Below are 19,855 nucleotides of genomic sequence, written 5' to 3' on the forward strand. Positions count from 1 at the left end.
GATAAGAAACTGGGCACTTGGATCTGGCTAGTCATGAGGGGTCGCCGCACCCTTCTTGGAATGAACCCCAAACCGTTACTCGTACCTGCTGTCTAATTGCTGACCACTGTTGTAATAGGGCAATACTAAACCAGTACATAAACCGCTTCTTAACTGAACCCTATAGAAACTGCTTGTGAGTTGGAGTTGGGGTCCTTGTCAAGACTCCACTGTATTTGGATGAGACTTAGACTCTAGCTTTGCTTTTGCGTTATCATGTGTAGAACTGGGTCTCTCTGCAATTGGGGATCTGAAACTTGGCTACAACACCGCCAGGGGTAATTCCTGAGTGCAGAGCCAGGAGTATTCCCTGTGCATCATCAAGTGTGACCCAAAAAGGAAAAAAAAAGATCTGATTAGAAAGAGAGACTGTCATGTCCCCTCACCCTCTTCCATCCAGCCCCAGGCTACTCCACTTCTGGGCTTAAACACTTCCGGGTCTCAGTTTTCATTTCCTGCCCTATGCCTCTTCGAAGAACTCTATCTCTTTCTCTCTTTTTTTTTGTTTTTTTTTGGATTTCTTTGCTGATGGATGGTTGGGGGCCACTCCTTTTCAGGGTTCAGGGGTCACTCCTGGGGATGCATACAGTTCCAGGGATGGACCTTGGGCCTCCTGCTTGCAAAACACACACTGCAGACCTTCGTGCCACCTTCCCACTGCAGACCCCCTTCTTACCTCAGGGCACAGCCCCCGCACTTGACCTTCTGTCTTGAGAAAGTTTGTCATCACAAAGAAGGAGTTTCCCTGTGGGAGAAAAGGCAGAGAAGGCAAAAAGCAAAGCCTGAGGAACAGAACTACTTAATCATAGTAATCCCGTTTGCTAAGTGCCTGGGGGCGAGGCTTTTGGCGCTTTTAAATTGCAGTCTGGAAATTAGGGTCCCGGAGCATCTTGGATTATGCAGCCGGTTTAATATCAAAGCTGCATGAGCCGCCCTGCTGAGATGAGGGAGGAGCTGGAAACATTGGAACTGATTGAGTATTCATTTTCCATTTCAGCCTCAAAAGCAGCCTTTTTATTTTTTTTCAGACACGGTATAATTCCATGAAATTGGAACTCAAGAGACCTGGGGAGGTGGAGATGGGGGTGGGATGTCAGAACGTTGTTTCTCAGTTTCTTCAGAACTTTAATTCAAGTCCAATAGGACAACCCACCTCTCCGTAAGTAGCTGGAAGTTTTAATGAGCCACTGTTAGAACAGGAACAGATAATTGCTGGGGGCTTTATGGTTTTGCTTTATGGTTTTGGTGCTCTGAGCTCCCAGAGCTGGAAATGTGTCCTTTTATCCCTCCTGTCGTGTGTGTGCCCAACCCCACTTGGATTTCTCCATTTCAATCATTCCACTTCATTTTCTCTTCTTGCAAATTTAGACAGCTTTGTGCCTTTTTTTGGTATGACCCAGGTCTTTCCTTTTTGTCATTTATAGCTTCCTTTGTGCAAAAACATACCCCAAGAATGTTTTCTTAGAAACATTTTTGTTGCTAAAATGTCCCCCAGGGTTGGACATGTAGCTCAGCAGTATAGCGCTTGCCTTGCCTGTGTAAGGCTCTGGGTTCAAAATGCGCCCCTGCCCCCCCTCAAAAGGGGAAAACTGAATAAGTAAATAAATAAATAAATAAGTAAAAGAACAAGGCACCCAGACCTCGAACAGCTGACAAGGGTGGACTTCTCTAAGCAGAAGCTCTTTGCGCTTCTGAATCCAGACACACCTTGCTGACTGCTGGCCCCGCTTCTAAAAAGCCGTGTCTGAGTCAAGTGTGGGTGAGTCGAATCCTGTTTCAAATGCACCAGGACATACTGCTATTTTGAGAAATCCTGTAGGACTTGATAAAGCAAAGAATCCTCTCCATTGAGCTGCTGGATCTGACCCAATTTTGCAATTTTTAGGTTTTCTCAGTGGGGACTTTCAAAGGGCCTTTAAAACAAGGCCAGTGTTTTTCTGGAGTGAGGCTCTTGATTCCAGGGAAAGTGGGTAGGTGGGTGGGAATCTGATGGCAGTGATGGAGGGTTGGGGGAGGGGGACACTTTCAAATGCTCACCTGCAAGGGGAAGGTGTAATCGGCGGTGTCAAATACAGTGTTCTTGACTTGGTTCGATCCATTTTGTATAAACTCCTCCTTTACCTCTGCGACCCCTTTCACCTTGGTGTGCACAGAACTGATCAGAGACTCCTTATGTTGATACAGCTTGTCACTCAGCAAAGCAAAGCTAAATATCAGACACACAAGAGCATCAGTAGCCAGAATGCAGGGTTGGAGATGCAGGTCCCAAAGGCTGTGGGGCAAGAAAGTTGACTTCTCATGGGCCAGGCGATAGTACAATGAGTAAGGTGTTTGCTTTGGGCATGGCTGATCTGGGTTCGATCCCTGGTATCCCATGTTGTCCCCCTAGTACTGCTAGGAGTGATTCCTGAACGTAGAGGCAGGAGTAACCACTCAGCATCGCTGGATGTGACCCAAAACAGTCAAAGAAAAAAAAAGAATAAGAAAGAAAAGAAAGTTGACTTCTCTGTGTGACTCAGCTTCCTTATCTGTGAAATGGGACTCATAGATTTGTCTACACCTGATCGTAAGGCTGTGTCACGACCAGCCGATACTCTCAGCGGAACCTCAGAAGCACACTGGCATAAGTACTCACTCACTTGTCCCCAGTACCGACCTCTGAGGTGATCTCATGGAGACAGCTTTTTGGATACCAAACTTCAGCCCAGGCTCCTGAGAGGGTGTGGCTGACAGGTGAGTCCCCGTCTTTCCCAAACCCTGCTAGTCTTAGCTTTTTCCATGAGCACAGTGGAGGCCAGTTCCCTTCATTCGTACAACAGTGGGGTTAGTTCCTATAATTGTCACGCCTGGTCGATGTGGGAATGGACTCAGAGAAGGAACTTGTCCATGGTGATAGAGATAGTGGCAAAATTGAGGTTCTTGGCCTCTCAACATGTACCCCAAGCCTGACCGTTTCCCATGTGCTATACTTGCTCTCATGTGACATAGCTGTACTTCTGCTTTCCTGCCTTTTTTAAAAAAAATTTTATTAGTGAAACACCATGAGATACAGTTGTAGTCTTACAGATTTTTGTGTTTGGGTTTCAGTTATACAATGATCGAGTACCCATCCCTCCACCAGTGCCCATTCTCCCCACCACTAATTCCAGTATCCCTCCCACCCCACATCCCCCACCCCACCCTGCGTCTGTGGCAAGGCATTCCCTTTTGTTCTCTCTCTCCTTTTGGGTGCTGTGGTTTGCAAAAGAGGCATTGAGTGGCAATCATGTTTGGTCTATAGTCTACTTTCAGCATGCTTCTCCCATCCTGGGAGGATCCCCCCTGCTTTCCTGCCTTTTGATCAGTTCTTTAACTGTTAATGCCTTTTCTGACGCGATAGCACAGTGGTAGGGCCTTTGCCTTGCATGCTTGGCTGACCTGAGTTTTATTCCTCCTGCCCTCTCGGAGAACCTGGCAAGCTACCGAGAGTATCTCGCCTGCACAGCAAAGCCTGGCAAGCTCCCCATGGCATACTCGATATGCCAAACACAGTAACAACAAGTCTCACAATGAAGACGTTACTGGGCCCACTCGAGCAAATCGATGAACAACGGGAGGACAGTGCTACAGTGCCTTTTCTGAAACGTGATCCTAAATTATTCTCATGGAGAGAGGGAGGGAGTAAGTGATTTGGAACCAGAGAGATAGTATAGCAGGTTGGGTCTTGCATGTGGCCGTCCTGGGATCGATTCCCAGCACCCCATATGATCCCTTGAGCCCACCAGGAGTGATCCCTGAGCTCAGAGCCAGGTGTAAGTTCTGAGCACTGCTGGATGTGCTCCCTCCCCCACACCAAATAAACGAATGAGAGAAATAAGGAAGGGAGAAGGGGCTGGAGCTACAGTACAGTGGGTACGTTAGGGTGCAATCCAGATTTGTTCCCACCACATAATATGGTTCTTGGAGTCCTGCCAGGAGTGATTCCTGAGTGCAAAGCCAGGAATAAGCCTTGAGCACCACTGTGTTGGCTCCCAAATCAAATATCACAGATTTCAGGGAATAGAGATGTGGCTCAAGTGTAGAGCACATTTCTTGCATATATGAACCCCAAGTTCCGTCCCTGATACTACATGCTTCACCCCACAGCACCAGCATGGGGTGACCTGGTACCGCTCTCCTATTAGTTTTGGGTGTGTCCCTGGTGGTCACTGGACTACAAGCACTTCTGGGAGTGGCCTCCCCTAAAAGAAAGACATCTTGTACCCCATTTATTATTCTCCCCATTTCCCTGAATGATTCAGAGTTGATTTTACATGCCGTATTCATTTGGAGTATACGTATCTATTCTTTTCCTTCTGCACAGTCCCAAATATCTGAATGACATGAGCAAGTGGACTCCACAGCAGCCCTCTGAGCCAGCTGTGGGGATCCCAGAGGGGCTGACTGCCCTTAGCTTTAATCACCTGGTGTAATTATCCAGGAAACTTTCAGGACTGCCAGTCCCTCCCTGGAAAGTCATCCAGCCCACTCTGGGGTATGGTGTGGTACCTCGAGGTGGTTTGTTTGTTGATGAATTCCCCCAGGTGATTCCATTGTGCATTAGGGATGAGAACCGCTGAGACTCATGCATTTGGTAATATCAAGCACAGTTAAAGAAGTACATTCATTCCCTGTGATTCTGCTCTTATATAGACGCCCTTGGAGAAAACTCTCATTCATGTGCCCGAGGAATGTTCATAAAAAATGTGGAGGCCATACATGGTGGTGCTTGGGGTGGGGCATGTCTTGTCAGGGATCGAACCCAGGCCCTCATACACATAAGGCATGTGCTCTGTCACTTGAGTCACAGCCCTGGCTCTAAAGAAAAATGGCTCAGTGGCTCGGGAGAAGACACTCAACAATGCTCAGAGATCATTCTTGAAGGTGCTTGGGAGACCATAAATGGTGTCGGGAATTGAACTGGGGTCAGTCAAATGTAAGACAAGCACTTTAATCCCTGTACTATCTCTTCAGCTCTAAGTAGCTTTATATTAAGAGGGTTAAGAGGGAAAAAATGGATATACCCTAAATGTCATTTAATGTTGAATGAGTGAATAAGCTGCTGGGATTCATTCAGTGGGACGCTTTCCAGTGAAAATAAATTGAATAGAGCTACTTGTATAATTAACATAAAAATGAGCAAACAAAGCAAGCTGAAGTATGATATGAAATTTTAAAAACTGAACAATAACATTATTGTTATTATTGTATTATAATGCTGAATAATAAGATGGGTGTGCATGCTTTGCATGAGGGAGACCTGCCCTTTCCCTAACACTGATTAAATATAGCTCCCCCTACCCACCCCAGGAGGACTGAAATGTTGAGACAGGCATTACTATGGAGGTTAATTACAGGATGCTAAGTCGAGGAAGACAAACTACACTAAAGTCACATACAATCCATGCCTGTGTGTATGAAATATCCAGGCTAAGTTCATAGAGACAGAGAGGCTGGTCATGGCCAGAGGCTGGGAGAAGGGAATGGAGGTCTGGGGTTTCCTTTTGGGGCAATGAAAAGTGTTTTGGAACTCTGTGGAGGTGAGGATTGTGCACCGTTGTAAGGTGCTAAGTCCCACTCAACATTGATTTTTAACACAAACACGTGTTGGTTAACAACACTCTGGTAAGCAACCATTTACAGGAGTGATCCCAATAGACGACCATTTAGGCTTGTGTGATTGCACTCTCTGTTTGGACAACAATGAAATTGCCTAATGACACATTTCTCAGATCAAATCTCTGTCTGTAAGCAATGTATGATGTGTGGTTAATCTTATGTGATTTGAATTTCCCCCTCAATAAAATCAAATGGCAAACCAAATTCAACATGTTGTTTAAAAAATGGGGAGGACTCTAATAGCTAGAGAAATTCTTGGGAAAAAGAAAATGGGAGGAATCAACCTCCCTAACTTCAAACTCTACTACAAAGCAGTAATTAATTAAAACAGCATGGTACTGGAACAAAGGCAGAGCTGCAGACCAATGGAACAGGGTTGAATATATGAATATACTGACATCTCCCCTCAAACATATGATCATCTAATCTTTGATAAAGGAGCAGGAAATGTGAAATGGAGTAAGGAAAGTCTCTTGAACAAATTGTGCTGGCAAAACTGGACGGCTACATGCAAAAAAATGGGCTCAGATCTTTGCCTAACACCATGTACAAAAGTGAAGATCAAAATGTATTAAAGACCTCAATGCCACTGGCGGAGCAAGTGAAAACAGAGATAGACATATGGAACTATCTTAAACTAAGAAGCTTCTGCACCTCAATAGAAACAATGACAAAAATACAAAGACAGCCTACAGAATGGGAAAGGATATTCGCCGAATACACATTAGACAAGGGGTTGATATCAAGGATATATAAAGTACTGATTGAACTCCACAAGAAGAAAACATCCATCCCCATAAAAAAATGGGGCAACGAAATGAACAGAAACTTTCTCAAAGAAGAAATCCGAATGGCAAAAAAGCACATGAGAAAATGCTCTACATCATTAATCATCAGGGAGATGCAGATCAAAACCACAATGAGATATCATCTCACACCACAGAGACTGGCCCACATCCAAAAGAACAAAAGCAACTGGTGTCGGCGCAGATGTGGCGAGAAAGGGACCCTCCTTCACTGCTGGTGGGAATGCCAATTGGTTCAACCCTTTTGGAAAACAGTGTGGACGATTCTCCAAAAATTAGAAATTGAATTCCCATTTGACCCAGCAATACTACTCTTGGAAATATATCCCAGAGAGGCAAAAAAGTATAAAAATAAAGTATAAAGAGAAAGTATAAACAGAAAGATTTGTGTTTATACTTTCTGTTTATAAAAAAGTATAAACAGAAAGATTGCATTCATCTGGGGAACATAAAGTAACAAAATGGGAGACTAACACTGAGGAGTGGCCGAGATTAGTACCAGGAATTTTGCTCCATGACTTGGAGGCCAGCCACACGTGCTAGGGGAAAAGGAAGCTCAGATAGAGAAGGGAGCACCAAATAAAGGGTGTTGGGAGGATCCTCCCAGGATGGGAGAAGCATGCTGAAAGTAGACTATAGACAAAACATGATTGCCACTCAGTGCCTCTCTTGCAAACCACAGCACCCCAAAGGAGAGAGAGAGAGAGAGCAAAAGGGAATGCCCTGCCACAGAGGCAGGGTGGGATGGGGGGGATGGGGGGGTGGGAGGGATGCTGGGACCTGTGGTGGTGGAGGATGGGTGCTAGTGGAGGGATGGGTACTTGATCATTGTATAACTGAAACCCAAGCACAAAACTTTGTAAGTCTACAACTGTACCTCACGGTGTCTCACTAATAAAAAAAAATTATAGTCGAAGTGACATCTGCACTTGTTTGTTCATTGCAGCACTCTTTACAATAGCCAGAATCTGGAAAAAACCTGAGTTCCTGAGAACAGATGACTGGTTAAAGAAACTTTGGTACATTTACACAATGGAGTACTATGTAGCTGTTAGAAAAGATGAAGTCATGAAATTTACATACAAGTGGTACTACATGGAAAGTATCATACTAAGCGAAATAGTATAGAGATAGAGAGGGATAGAGAGGGATAGACAGATAGGGAGGGATAGACATAGAAAGATTGCATTCATCTGGGGAACATAAAGTAACAAAATAGGAGACTAACACCCAAGAATAGCCGAGATTAGTACCAGGAGGTTTACTCCATGGCTTGGTGGCCAGCCACACATGCTAGGGGAAAAGGCAGCTCAGATAGAGAAGGGAGCACCAAATAAAGTGTGTTGGGAGGATCCTCCCAGGATAGGAGAAGCATGCTGAAAGTAGACTATAGACCGAACATGATTGCCACTCAATGCCTCTTTTGCAAACCACAACACCCAATAAGAAAGAGAGAACAAAAGGGAATGCCCTGCTACAGTGGCAGGGTGGGATGGGGGGATGAGGGGTGGGAGGGATACTGGGATCATTGGTGGTGGAGAATGGGCACTGGTGGAGAGATGGGTATTTGATCATTGTATAATTGAAACCCAAGCACAAAAATTTGTAAGTCTACAATTGTACCTCATGGTGTTTCACTAATAATTTTTTTTAAATGGGGAGGAAAGGGAAAGTGCTAAAGACTGGTTTTACAGGGAGCTAAAACTGAGTTTTATTTCTTTTTTAAATAAATAATAAATAAATAAATGTTTTATTTATTTTTCAGGGTGGGGGGGTTGTTTTGAGCCATACCCATCTGTGCTCAGTGCTTCCTCCTCCTGACTCTGTACTCTACTCAGGAATTACTTCTGTTGAGGGATTATTTATGATGCATAGGGGACTATAAGCGGTGCTGAGGATTGAACCTGAGTCAGCCACGTGCAAGGCAAATGCCTAATCCCCTGTATTATCTCTCTGTCCCGTATTTTATTTCTTTTTTTTCTTCTTTCTTTTTGGGGGGGTCACACTTAGCGATGCACAGGGGTTACTCCTGGCTCATGTACTCAGGAATTACTCCTGGCATTACTCGGGGGACCGTATGGGATGTTGGGAATTGGACCCAGGTTGGCCGCGTGCAAGCCAAATGCCCTACTCGCTGTGCTATTGCTCCAGCCCCCATATTTTATTTCTTAGGGTAGATGGTAATGTGTTTTAGTCTTCTCTCAACTCATTTTAGTATTGTCAGTCTTTTCATAACATTCATTAGAAAGTAAAGCTCATCAATAAGCAACTGATGCCAGAAATCCAGACTAATATCTCGTCAGTATGTGAGACAGCGCTGTTAAATATAATACCCAAGGTTGGAGGGATAATCCAATGGGTAGGCACTTGCCTTGCATATGATCCATCCGGGTTCAGTCCCTGGAATCCCATATCATATGATCTACCGAGCCCACCAGGAGTGATCCCTGAGTGCAGAACCGAGAGTAAGCCCTGAACACTGTTAGGTGTGCCCCAAAGCAAAAAATCCTATACTAAATCCCATCATAGTGATCAACACAAACACGAGTGTGGCAGTGATGTTTGTGTGTTGTGTGCTGATATTACAAAATTCTCCAATAACTCGGACCTGTTATTTGCTTAATTCTAATCTTTCTTCCGTATAGTCTTTGTATTCATTTCAGTCTTTCATATTCATTCCCGAATGCATAAGATCGGCCTTAATGGAAGTCAACACCACTCCCAAATGTCTTTACATTATTATGAAAGTATTTTAAAAATTAAAATGCATCAGAGCCACATCAAAGAAAAGACAGTTCTCAGTAACGTGTCCCAACTGCTTTCCTTCAAATCACTTGGTGATTCAAACCAGTCTTGCCACCTTTCTGGGCTATAGGTGCAATCCAGGACTGAGGTGATAATTGCAGGATCTTTTTGCTCTAAGAAGTAATGAGTCTGTACATTCAGGCGGTAGAAAAACACCTGGTTTCTGGAGGGACTTTGACCAGGCAGTGGAAGACAAGAATAGAGAGAGATGACAGGGTGAAGAACTAAAGGGAGTCTGGGAAAGTCGAAGAAATGTACTGTGAGAAGGGCCGGAGCAATAGGACAGCAGGTAGGGCATTTGCTTTGCACCCAGCTGACCCATGTTCGATCCCTGGCATCCCATATGGTCTCCCGATCACCGCCAGGAATGAGTGTTGAGCCAGGAGTAACCTGTGAGCATCACTGGGTGTAATCCAAAAAGAAAAAGAAAGGTAATGTGATAGAAGCCAGGGAGTTGCAAGCAAGCTGTGGAGGGACCAGAGGAGAAAATAATGGAAAGACGAGAGCAAGGGGGGCCTCCCAGGATACCCCCAGCTGGCACAGGGCACCAGACTCACCAGATATAAAGTAGGATCCCCACCAGGAGGAAGTTCTTCAGGATCCCAATCCATACGCTCTCAATATAAACCACTTTCATGGTCGGGTACTTGCACCTTGTTTGGAATGGGCCACATGCCAGCATGGTGAGAGGGTCCCCAAATCCCCTTGTCACAGATGTACCTGTTGGTGAAACTGGGCTGTCTCAGCAACAAGGCTCATTGAGCGGAGAGAATGCTCAAGTGAAAGGTGTGACCTGAATGTGAATGGTATGACCTGAATTCAAACTTGAATTCAAAGCTCTCATTGGTGAACTTTGCTCTCATGTGGCCAAACCCACAGTCTCTAGATATTTTGAGGTTTTCAAAAACAAAACAAAACAAAACAAAATCCCCCCCCCCCCCCCGTAGGATAACATTGGGTTTGTCCTTTCAGCCTTGCCGCAGGGAACTTAGTTTACCTTAAAGCAATGTCCTTTCTGTATGGTCACAGGAAGACAGTAAATATCATGCTTTTGTAACTTGGGATTTGATTGACTCTGAATAATATTTACTCTTGGGCATCTGCTTTCTCGACTCAGTTGCCCTTAGTTCCTAGCAACCCAAAAGCAGAGTCCCAACGAGGGACTGAATGGACCTAGGGCAAGCTGTGAGCTACTCTGGCATCGAAATGGGCCAGGCCAAAGCGCCACAATACTCAACTATAAGTTGAGAGCATGATCATGGACAAATGCTGTCATGATCCAGAAGAGACAAAGAGATTAGGATCCTGCTGGGGTTAGGAAGACTAGCCTGGCCTGAGGACTGTGGTCTGGATTATATAGTGAGATGTCCTCAGGAAGAACTAAACTTTAAGTTGATATATCTCTTAGTGTGCTCATACAGAATGACATTGATAGAAATATTAGAAGTAGATTTACTACAACTATTCAAGTGGATTACCAGCTGAGGAAAGAAGAAAGTGACACACCCCGGACACAGCCCGACCACACCCTGGATGGGATCCCGTCCTTAATCGGATCTCCTAGTAATCTGGAACAATCTCTTCAGATGAGATTTTATCCTTGAGTTAATCTCCTGGAGGAGTGGTCTTACCTCTCTTTGTTGATTTGTTAATGTTCAACCCACCTTTATATCACCGCCCTATGTGAACTAAGGCTATAAGGTCAGAGGGAGAGTGAGAATCAGGCTAGTGAGAATCAGGGGTCAGAGTTGGAGGCAGAAAGAGAGAGTCGGGGAGTCGTCGGAGCCAGAAGTAGGTGAGAGGGCACCAGAGAGAGAAGCAGAAGGGGAATCAGAGGAGAATGGAGAGGAGACTGGAATAAACTGCAATTGATACCGACCAGCCTGGCCCTCGTTTCTTCCTTCGCTTCCCATTGCCAACAGCCATCTGATCCAGTCCATACACAGCGGCTAGAGAGAGCTGCCCAGAGAGCCCGCGAACACACAACACACCACATCTTTCTGCGCATGCATATTAGTTTTTACACCTCCCTATTTCAGAGCTTTGTGGGCCTCTTTGAGGAGTAAGGGTGGCTATTGGGTGAGAACCGAGAGCACTGAGGGCTGCCCATACAGGTGCTATCACCATACTATCTGGTTATATGGTGATCACTGTGGCAAGCTCGGGTGCCCATCACCTTGACTCCCTGGGATCCCGCAGGCCTGATCTCCCAACTCCTCATTCTTTCTGGCTGACTTGCGGTCACCTCTTGCCCCTCTGCTGTACTATTTCTCCAGCCCTGAATAGATTTTTTCATTTTAAGAACTTTGCCTAACAGGGACTGGAGAGATAGTAGAGCAGACAGGTTGAATCTCCGGTACCCCATATGTTCCACTGAGCCCTGCCAGGAGTGATCCCTGAGCACAGAACCAGGAGTAAGCCCTGAGCATCTCCAGTGTGCCCCACACCTGCTACTACCACTAAACAAACAAACAAACAAAAAACCAACAAACTTTGACTAGCTAAGATTGGTCATAGATGTCCCCCCACCTCTGTTGTTTTCATTTATCCTGTTTATATTTCAAAATCATGAAAACGGAGTGAGGGGTAGTGCTGAAGGGGGACCACTCTAGAAGAGGGAATGGTGTGGAATTTTATATGCAGGAAACCCTGTCATTAACAGTATTTTAAATTACAGTGCCTGAAATTAAAAAAATTGGAAAAAATGGAGCCAGAGGGATATCCAGTAGGTGAAGCATTTACCTTGCACCAACCCTGGCTCAGTCCCTGGCATCCCATATGGTTCTCTGAGCCCCACCAAGAATGATCCCTGAGTACAGTACCAGGAGTAAGCCCTGAGCATAGCAGGGTGTAGCCCCCCACCCCAAATTAAAACAAACAAACAAAAATGGAAGAAAAACAAAATCATGAAACAATTCCAGTTCACGTAATTAAAATGATATTAATTTGGGGGTGGAAGGGCACACCCAGCAGTACTTCTTACTCCTGGTTCTGTGCTCAGGGATCCCTCCTGGCAGTCCTTGGGGACCATCTGTGGTGCTGGAAATTGAATCCAGGTCGCAGCATGTAAGGCAAGTGCCCTACCTACTGTACTATCTCTCTGGCCCCCAAAAGAATATCTTTTTTCTTTTTTTTTGCTTTTGGGTCATACCTGGCAATGCACAGGGGTTACTCCTGGTTCTGCACTCAGGAATCACCCTTGGCGGTGCTCAGGAGACCATATGGGATGCTGGAAATTGAACCTGGGTCAGCTGCGTGCAAGGCAAATGCCCTGTCTGCTGTGCTATTGCTCCAGCCCCCAAAAGGATATCTTGAAGGTAATTTTATTGAAGATGATAAGGGAATACGCTTAAAAGCATTTCTATGAGATGTATATGGGCAATACTTAGGAACGTGACTGTTTACCAAAATAAGAAACTTGCCTTCCTAATAAAACTAAGCTGTATTTCACCAAAACCTGGGACGATCCCTTAGTTCATAGGTCACAAAACACAAAGGGTGTCACTGTTTGGTAAGTTAAGCTTCAATGATTATAATTATAAAAAAAATAAATAACATAGAACAAACTCTGGAAACATGAACACAGTCTTGAATGGAGAGTCAGCATAATGATTTTGCTGTTAGTAACAATTGCAGGATGTTTATTCTATTTTAAATTGTTTTGTATGTGAGATTTCAAATCTTCCCCTGACTCTCGTAAAATAAAGCTGGTAAACAACTGTGCTTGCCAGAAACCATTCATGTGAACGAAGCAAGTTACTGTTTTATTGTCTCCCTGCTTCTAATCTAATTGCAAACTAGGCCAGCCCCAAAACCATCATAGAGCTCTCTAGTCATCACACTTTTTGGAAGGCATCTTTACATTATTATACAAAAATTGAGGAATAAATGTCCTCTGCTTTGGGTTTTTAACAAAAAAGAATGGCCTGGAGAAAAAAACTCAACTGGTTGAGAACAGGCTTTACATGCAGGAGAGCTGAGGTAAATTCAATCCCCAATACCGCATTATCTTCTGAAAAGAGAGAGAGAGAGAGAGAGAGAGAGAGAGAGAGAGAGAGAGAGAGAGAGAGAGAGAGAGAGAAACACAGAGAGAGAGAGAGAAAAACACAGAGAGAGAGAAACACAGAGAGAGAGAAACACAGAGAGAGAGAAACACAGAGAGAGAAACTAGAAGACAGAGACAGAGAGACAGAGAGAGAGCATCAAAGAACAGAGGGCAGCAAGAAATCACTGAGTATAAGTCAGTGGGGGGCACCCCCAAGGCAAGTTGTCTAGCAATTTCTCATTGCTGATGGAGCAAAGCATGATTTTTGTGGTTTTAAACAGCCCAGACTTGGAGATCAGGAGATTTTCTGCAGTCAAGGGCTTTGCTGTGCCGGGATTCAAATCCAGGCACCACATCTCCCTCTCCAGCCCAGCTAGGTGTATCTCCAAGGCTCCTGGGCAGGCCTGAGTGGTTTCACATCCTTGGTCTTTATCATTGACTGCCCAGCCCAGTTTGCTGAGTGTCATGGGAAGTTTCCCCAGAGCCTCCTGAGCAATCCTGGGAAATACAACACAAGTAAAAATACAACAACTCAAATTCCCAGTTCTGGGGGTTGGAGGTCTAACAGCAGTCTGACAGACTAAAATCAAGGTAGCAGAAAGATGGGACCCGTGGGGGGACTCCACACAAGAACCTGAACCTTGCCTCTTCTAGTTTCTCTAGAGGCTGCCTTGGCACTTCTGGGCTATATCCATGTCACTGCAAACTCAGTTTCCTGCTAGCATATCTTCTTTTCCCCAGTTTTGGCCCTCTGACTTCCTGCTCAAAGGATATGTGCATGATTTCACTGGGGCCATTCTGCCAATCCAGGATAAATTCCTTATCTCCAAAGACTTTGAACTTAGTAACATCTTCACAATTTTTTTTGTCATGTAAGATAACATAATCCTAGGTTTCAGGGTTCAGAAAATGGACATTGGGGTCTGCGAGTGCATTACAGTGAAGAGTTTCCCCATCCCACCCTACCCTTTTTTTATGAGACAGGCTAGGGGCAGTCTTGGCATTCCATCTCCAACAGGATCTGCGGAACACTGGATGGGGGTCCCCTGCCAGGTTCCCTGTTCCTTATGGAATCTTTCCAGAGCCAGGGAAGAGCTGAGAAGGGGCGGGTGAAGAGAGGACAAGAGAGGGACGGAGATGGGGCCAAGGGGCTCCCTTGCTACTTCTTCTACCCAGTGTGGACCTTCTAGCGCAGACTGCTTGCCTTTGAACCACAAGTGGGTTCTCCCTACACGCTGACTCTGGTGCCTTCATCTGGGACTCCTCGGCCTCCAGACTCTGAGAATGACCTCTGCATGTGTGAGTTCCAGCCTGTGGTACTTTGTTGATGTAGTACTGTAGACTCAGACACGTTGCAACACCAGAACCAGAATGTCGGTATTTTGGATGCTCCCGCAAATGGAAGTGATTTCTCATTTCTCTTTTTTGTGTTGCTTCTTTATTTTTCCCAGTCATATTTTGGGCCATACTGGTAAAGGTCAGGGGGTGTTCTGGCCTGTTGCTTATGGGTTGTTGCTGACAGTTCTCAGGGGACCATATGGTGTCAGTGATTGAACCTGGGCCTCCTCCCTGCTACACTCCAGTCCCTTGAGATCTTCCCAGACCACGGTTTTCTTCTTGCTAGTATATAAAAGCATAACTAATTTTTGGTTTGGGGATTTTTTTTCCCTTTGGGGAGTTTGAGGCACACCCAGTGGTGCTGGGACCTACTTTTGGTTTGGTTCTCAAGTGTCACTCCCAGCAGTCCTCAGAGGACCATGCAGTGCCAGGCATCAAACTTGGGTTTTCTGCATGCAAAACCAGGCACTTGCCAGTTGAATTCTCTCCAGCCTCACAGTAGATTTTTATGTGTTTATCTTGTACTTTGCAACTTTACTGAATTCCTTTATTAACTTTAACTCTGTGTACCAAGAGTATCCCACCCGCATGGCAGAGCCTGGCAAGCTTCCTGTGGTATATTCAATATGCCAAAAACTGTAACAACAAGTCTCACAACGGAGATGCTACTGGTGCCTGCTGGAGAAAATGGATGAACGGGAGGACAGTGCTACAGTGCAGTGTGTGTGTGTGTGTGTGTGTGTGTGTGTGTGTGTGTGTGTGTGAATTCTTTGGGACACTAAATATATGATTATGTCATCTACATATAAAGATAGGTCTACTTCTGGACTGGAGCAATAGCATAGCGGGTAGGACGTTTGCCTTGCACGCGGCCGACCCGGGTTTGATTCCCAGCATCTCATATGGTCCCCTGAGCACCGCCAGGAGTAATTCTTGAGTGCAGAGCCAGGAGTAACCCCTGTGCATCACCAGGTGTGACCAAAAAGCAAAACAAACAAAGATAGATCTACTTCTTCCTTTCCATGTTGGGTGCCTTTTCTTTCTTTTTCTTTCCTAATTGCTCTGGTTAGAATATTGAATAGTTGACTAGAATGTTGACAGCTTCACAGTGGAGGTGGACGTCCTTGTCTTTGTCTTGTTCCTGTCCTCCGGGAGAAAGCAGGCAGCCTTCTACCTACTGAGTGAGGTTAGTCTGTTCTCTTGCCTCTGCATACCTCTCTCATGCTGCTGACATAGACTTACAGGATAATTGGCTGGAGAGATTATCCAGGGAGTAAGGCATTTGCCTTGTATGCAACTGGTCTTGGTTCAGTCTCCAGCACCGGAACCTAAACACTGCCAGGAGTGATCCCCGAGCACAGAGCCAGGAATAGGCTCTGAGCACAGCCAGGTGTGGCCCAGTAGCCATCCCCCAAATCTTCTCATGCCTAATTATTAGATTTGGGGGTCAGAGAAAGTGCATTCTATATCTAAGTTAGTTTTCTGTAAACTATAAGTTTGAATCACTTCCTGCCTTTGCCAGAGAAGTAAGAATGCCTGCATTCGGCCCCCGGGGATCCCTGAGCACCACCAGGGTGGTCCTGGTGATCCCTAGCACTACTGAGTTTGCGTGACCAGCATCGCAATCTCAAGCTGTAACCCTGCACCTCCTGCCCCGTTGGTGGAGTATCACTTAAGAGTGGTCCCCAGGGTTCTCTGAGCACTCCTTGGAAGAAAAAGAGAAGAAAACGAGCGTCACTTTTTAAATTTTTTCTTAAGTTTGGGGCCACCCCTGGCAGTGCCGAAGGGCTACTCCCAGCTTGGTACTTTGAGGGACTCTGGTGCAGGAGACCAAGCCTGGGCCTCCCACATGCAAAGCATCTGCTTAGGCCCTTGAGCCATCTCTCTGGTGCTACTTGGACGATCTTCTAAGATGGCCTTATCAAGCAAGAGGCTGGTCGAGGGAGTTTGAGGTGGGCCAGTGCCTGGACACTAGAGATACCAGCGGGAGGTATGGGCTCTCATTAGGAAGCAAAGGAGGAATCCAGTGGCAGGTACTGCCATTTGATGACTGTCAAGTCGAAGAAGAACCGCAGGGGAAAACTCTACCCAAAAAGGAAAAGTAGAGGGAGATTGATTTTTGCTCAAAGTAAGACAGAAAGGTTTAGCACTTAGAGTAGTCCCAGAATAGAACAAGCGTTGCCTGTGCTGTTGGTGACGACAACTGGTGGTAATGGTTTCCCTGTCTCCCACCCGCTCCCTCTCTCTGCTCTCTGCACCATTTGCATTTAAACACTGCTTCTTATGTTAAAAATAACCCTCCCTCCACCCCACCCTTTTCTCCTCCTGCCTCCTGGTGCCTCCCTTCTTCTTAGCACCCAAGTCCCTTGAAGGAGTGAGTCATCACATCCCTTTCCACATCCTCATTCACTCTCGGCCCACTCCAGTCTGGCTCCCACCCCCACTACTTCTTCAAAGCCTCTTGCCGAGTAGACAGTCACTGCCACTGAATCCAACTAGACGGGTCAGTAACCTGATCTTCGTGGAAACTCTCAGCAGTTTTGACACCACTGACCATGCAGCCGCCTCCCTCCTCTTTTTTCCTTAGCTTTCTAGAGACCTTCTCCTGGGTTTCTTTGGATTTCTGTGCCCACCCTCTGGGACTCTTTCAGGGACCTCTGTGCTCCCCATCACAATCAGGTTAGTGTGCCTTTGTGGTCTAAGCTCCTTGCCTTTTCTTCTTTATCTTCTCTTCTTGGCCAGTGCAGTTACTTTCATGTTCTGGCCTCTGTCCACACAGCTCCAGACACATGGATTCAGTTACCCACTACTACGTGCCTTCCTTTCCGAACTCATATTCCACCCCAAATGAGGTTTTCTTCTCCATTACCCAATAAGACTTTCCATTGACCATCATTTACCCAAATCCAAAACTTACTGCATTCCTTTCCTCCTTTTCTCCTTCATTCTCCCTCATCTATTCAGTTGCCGAATCCTGTTGCCTTTTCGTTTTGTTTTTTACTTTGAAGCCTCACCCAGCGATGCTAAAGGCTTTCTCCTGACTCTTGCTCAAGGATCACCCTGAGTGGGCTGTAGGGACCATCGGGGTGCCAGAATTGAACCTCGTTGGCTACATGCAAGGCAAGTACCCTACCTGCTATACTGTCCCTCCATCCCTGCATGGCGTTCCTCCTGACATGTTGCTGGGGCGTCACCCTCAGCCACGATTGCGGCATTATGTCATGTGGGAGAAAACCTGGACCTCATGCATGCAAAACACTCTAACCCTTTATCTATCTCCCTGGTCTTTCTTCCTCTTTTAAAAAACTTAATTGAGATGTAAGTTATGTATCATAAAATCACTCATTTTTTAAAATTTTTATTTTTTGCTTTTTGGGTCACACCTGGCAATGAACAGGGGTTACTCCTGGCTCTGCACTCAGCAGTTACTCCTGGCGGTGCTCAGGGGGCCATATGGGATGCTGGGAATCGAACCCGGGTCGGCTGCATGCAAGGCAAACGCCCTACCCGCTGTGCTATCTCTCCAGTCCCAAAATCACTCATTTTAAGGACTTGTTTTAATGATTTTTAGTAAATTTGCTTAGTTGTGCAACCATTAGCAAACTCAGTTTGAGATTATATTGGGTGTGTTCAGGGTGGTTTGGTCAGATAGAACATAACCCAGTTCTAGAACCTTTCACTATTCCAATAAGATCTTATTCCAATAAGATCCCTCATTCTTGTTTTCAGTCACTCTCCATTCCTAAAGTAGAGAATTCCCACCAATATCTCTGCTTCTATAATATAATTTGCCTTTTCTAGATAATCTTCCTTAAACTCAGTACAGTGGATTCTGTAGTTTAGCACTAGATACCCTGACCAAGACTCTTACCATAGACATGACGAGTCAGAACATGATCTTAAGAATGCTTAACTTAAGATCATGCAAGGTCATGCAGTTAGTAAGTTGACAGAGCCAAGCTTGAACCCAGTCTCTTGCCAAAGTAAAGGGAGGGAGTGAAACCATCCAGGAACCTAATGGGTCATCCAGGAGAGAATGGACGATAATTTGCACTGAGTGGTGATGATGTAGAAGGGAGAAGTAGAGTGACAAGTAATAAGACAAGACAACAGGACTTAATGGACTGGAGCAAAGGCACAGCAGGTAGGGTGCTTGCCATACATGCAGCTGACCTGGGTTTGATCCCTATCACCCCATATGATGCCAAGAGTAACTCCTGAGCACTGCCAGGTGTGGCCCAAACACGCCTCTACAAAAAAAAAAAATCCTTGTGCACTGTTAGATATGGCCCCAAATCCAAAAAGAAGAAGAAAGTGATTTCTAAAATTCACTGAACACTTCATACTATCTCTTAGAGGACCAACACTCCAGCGTCTTTTTGAACATTTTACATCAAGAGCAACACTAAGGGAACAGAAATGACCCAAAGAAAAGATGTTGGGGCTGGAGTGATAGCATAGTGGGTAGGGAGTTTGCCTTGCACACGGCCAACCCAGGTTCAATTGATTCCCAGCATCCCATATGGTCCCCTGAGCACCACCAGGGGTAATTCCTGAGTGCAGAAGCAGGAGTAACCCCTGTGCATCCCTGGTGTGACCCCCCCCCAAAAAAAAAAGAATGAAAGAAAGAAAAGATGTCAGCTAGCTATGGCTGAGGACATGGGAACGTGATCACAGACATGGGCCGCCTCTAACAATACTGTTTGGGACTGGGTTTGGGATCTCAATCACTGCTGTCCCCTGAATAATCGCTCCCAGTGCTCCCAGATCCAGATCGCTGGAACCTATAAAATGAGTATATTTAGGGAAAGGGTCTTTGCTGACGTGATTCTGAGATGGTGAGACTCTCCACATGACCTTTCATGTGTCCTTATCAGAGAGGGAGGGAAGATTGCACACACACACACACACACAGAAAGGAGGAAAAAGTTTGTGAAGATGCATCAGGGAGAGCCAAACATTCTGGCCTTGAAGACTGGAATGTTGGGCTACAAGCCAAGGAACACCAGCCGCCCCCAGAAGCAGAAAGAACCTGGGAAGGATGGGCCTCAGGATCCACCTCAGAACCCGAAGAGGAAGCGTGGCCTGGCGACTGACACCTCGGTGTCGGCCCCAGAACTGAGAGGATAAATTGCTGCCTTAACTCACCAAGTTTGGGGTGATTTGCTGCAGGAAATTAACACCT

General features: G+C 45.7%; 1 protein-coding gene across 1 annotated transcript in view; it reads right to left on the reverse strand.

The window, feature by feature from the left end:
• P2RX7 (purinergic receptor P2X 7) overlaps positions 1 to 19,855 on the reverse strand; it is a 57,533-nt gene that overhangs the window by 36,065 nt on the left and 1,613 nt on the right. Inside the window, exons 2-3 of the mRNA XM_056107218.1 lie at positions 2,077 to 2,245; positions 716 to 784 (exon numbers count right to left, since the gene is read on the reverse strand). Of these exons, the coding sequence (XP_055963193.1) occupies positions 716 to 784; positions 2,077 to 2,245 (238 nt within the window). The remainder of the gene's footprint in view (positions 1 to 715; positions 785 to 2,076; positions 2,246 to 19,855) is intronic.

The sequence above is a fragment of the Sorex fumeus genome, unplaced genomic scaffold (genome assembly GCF_029834395.1).
Source record: "Sorex fumeus unplaced genomic scaffold, SorFum_2.1 ptg000155l, whole genome shotgun sequence".
Classification (NCBI taxonomy): domain Eukaryota; kingdom Metazoa; phylum Chordata; class Mammalia; order Eulipotyphla; family Soricidae; genus Sorex; species Sorex fumeus.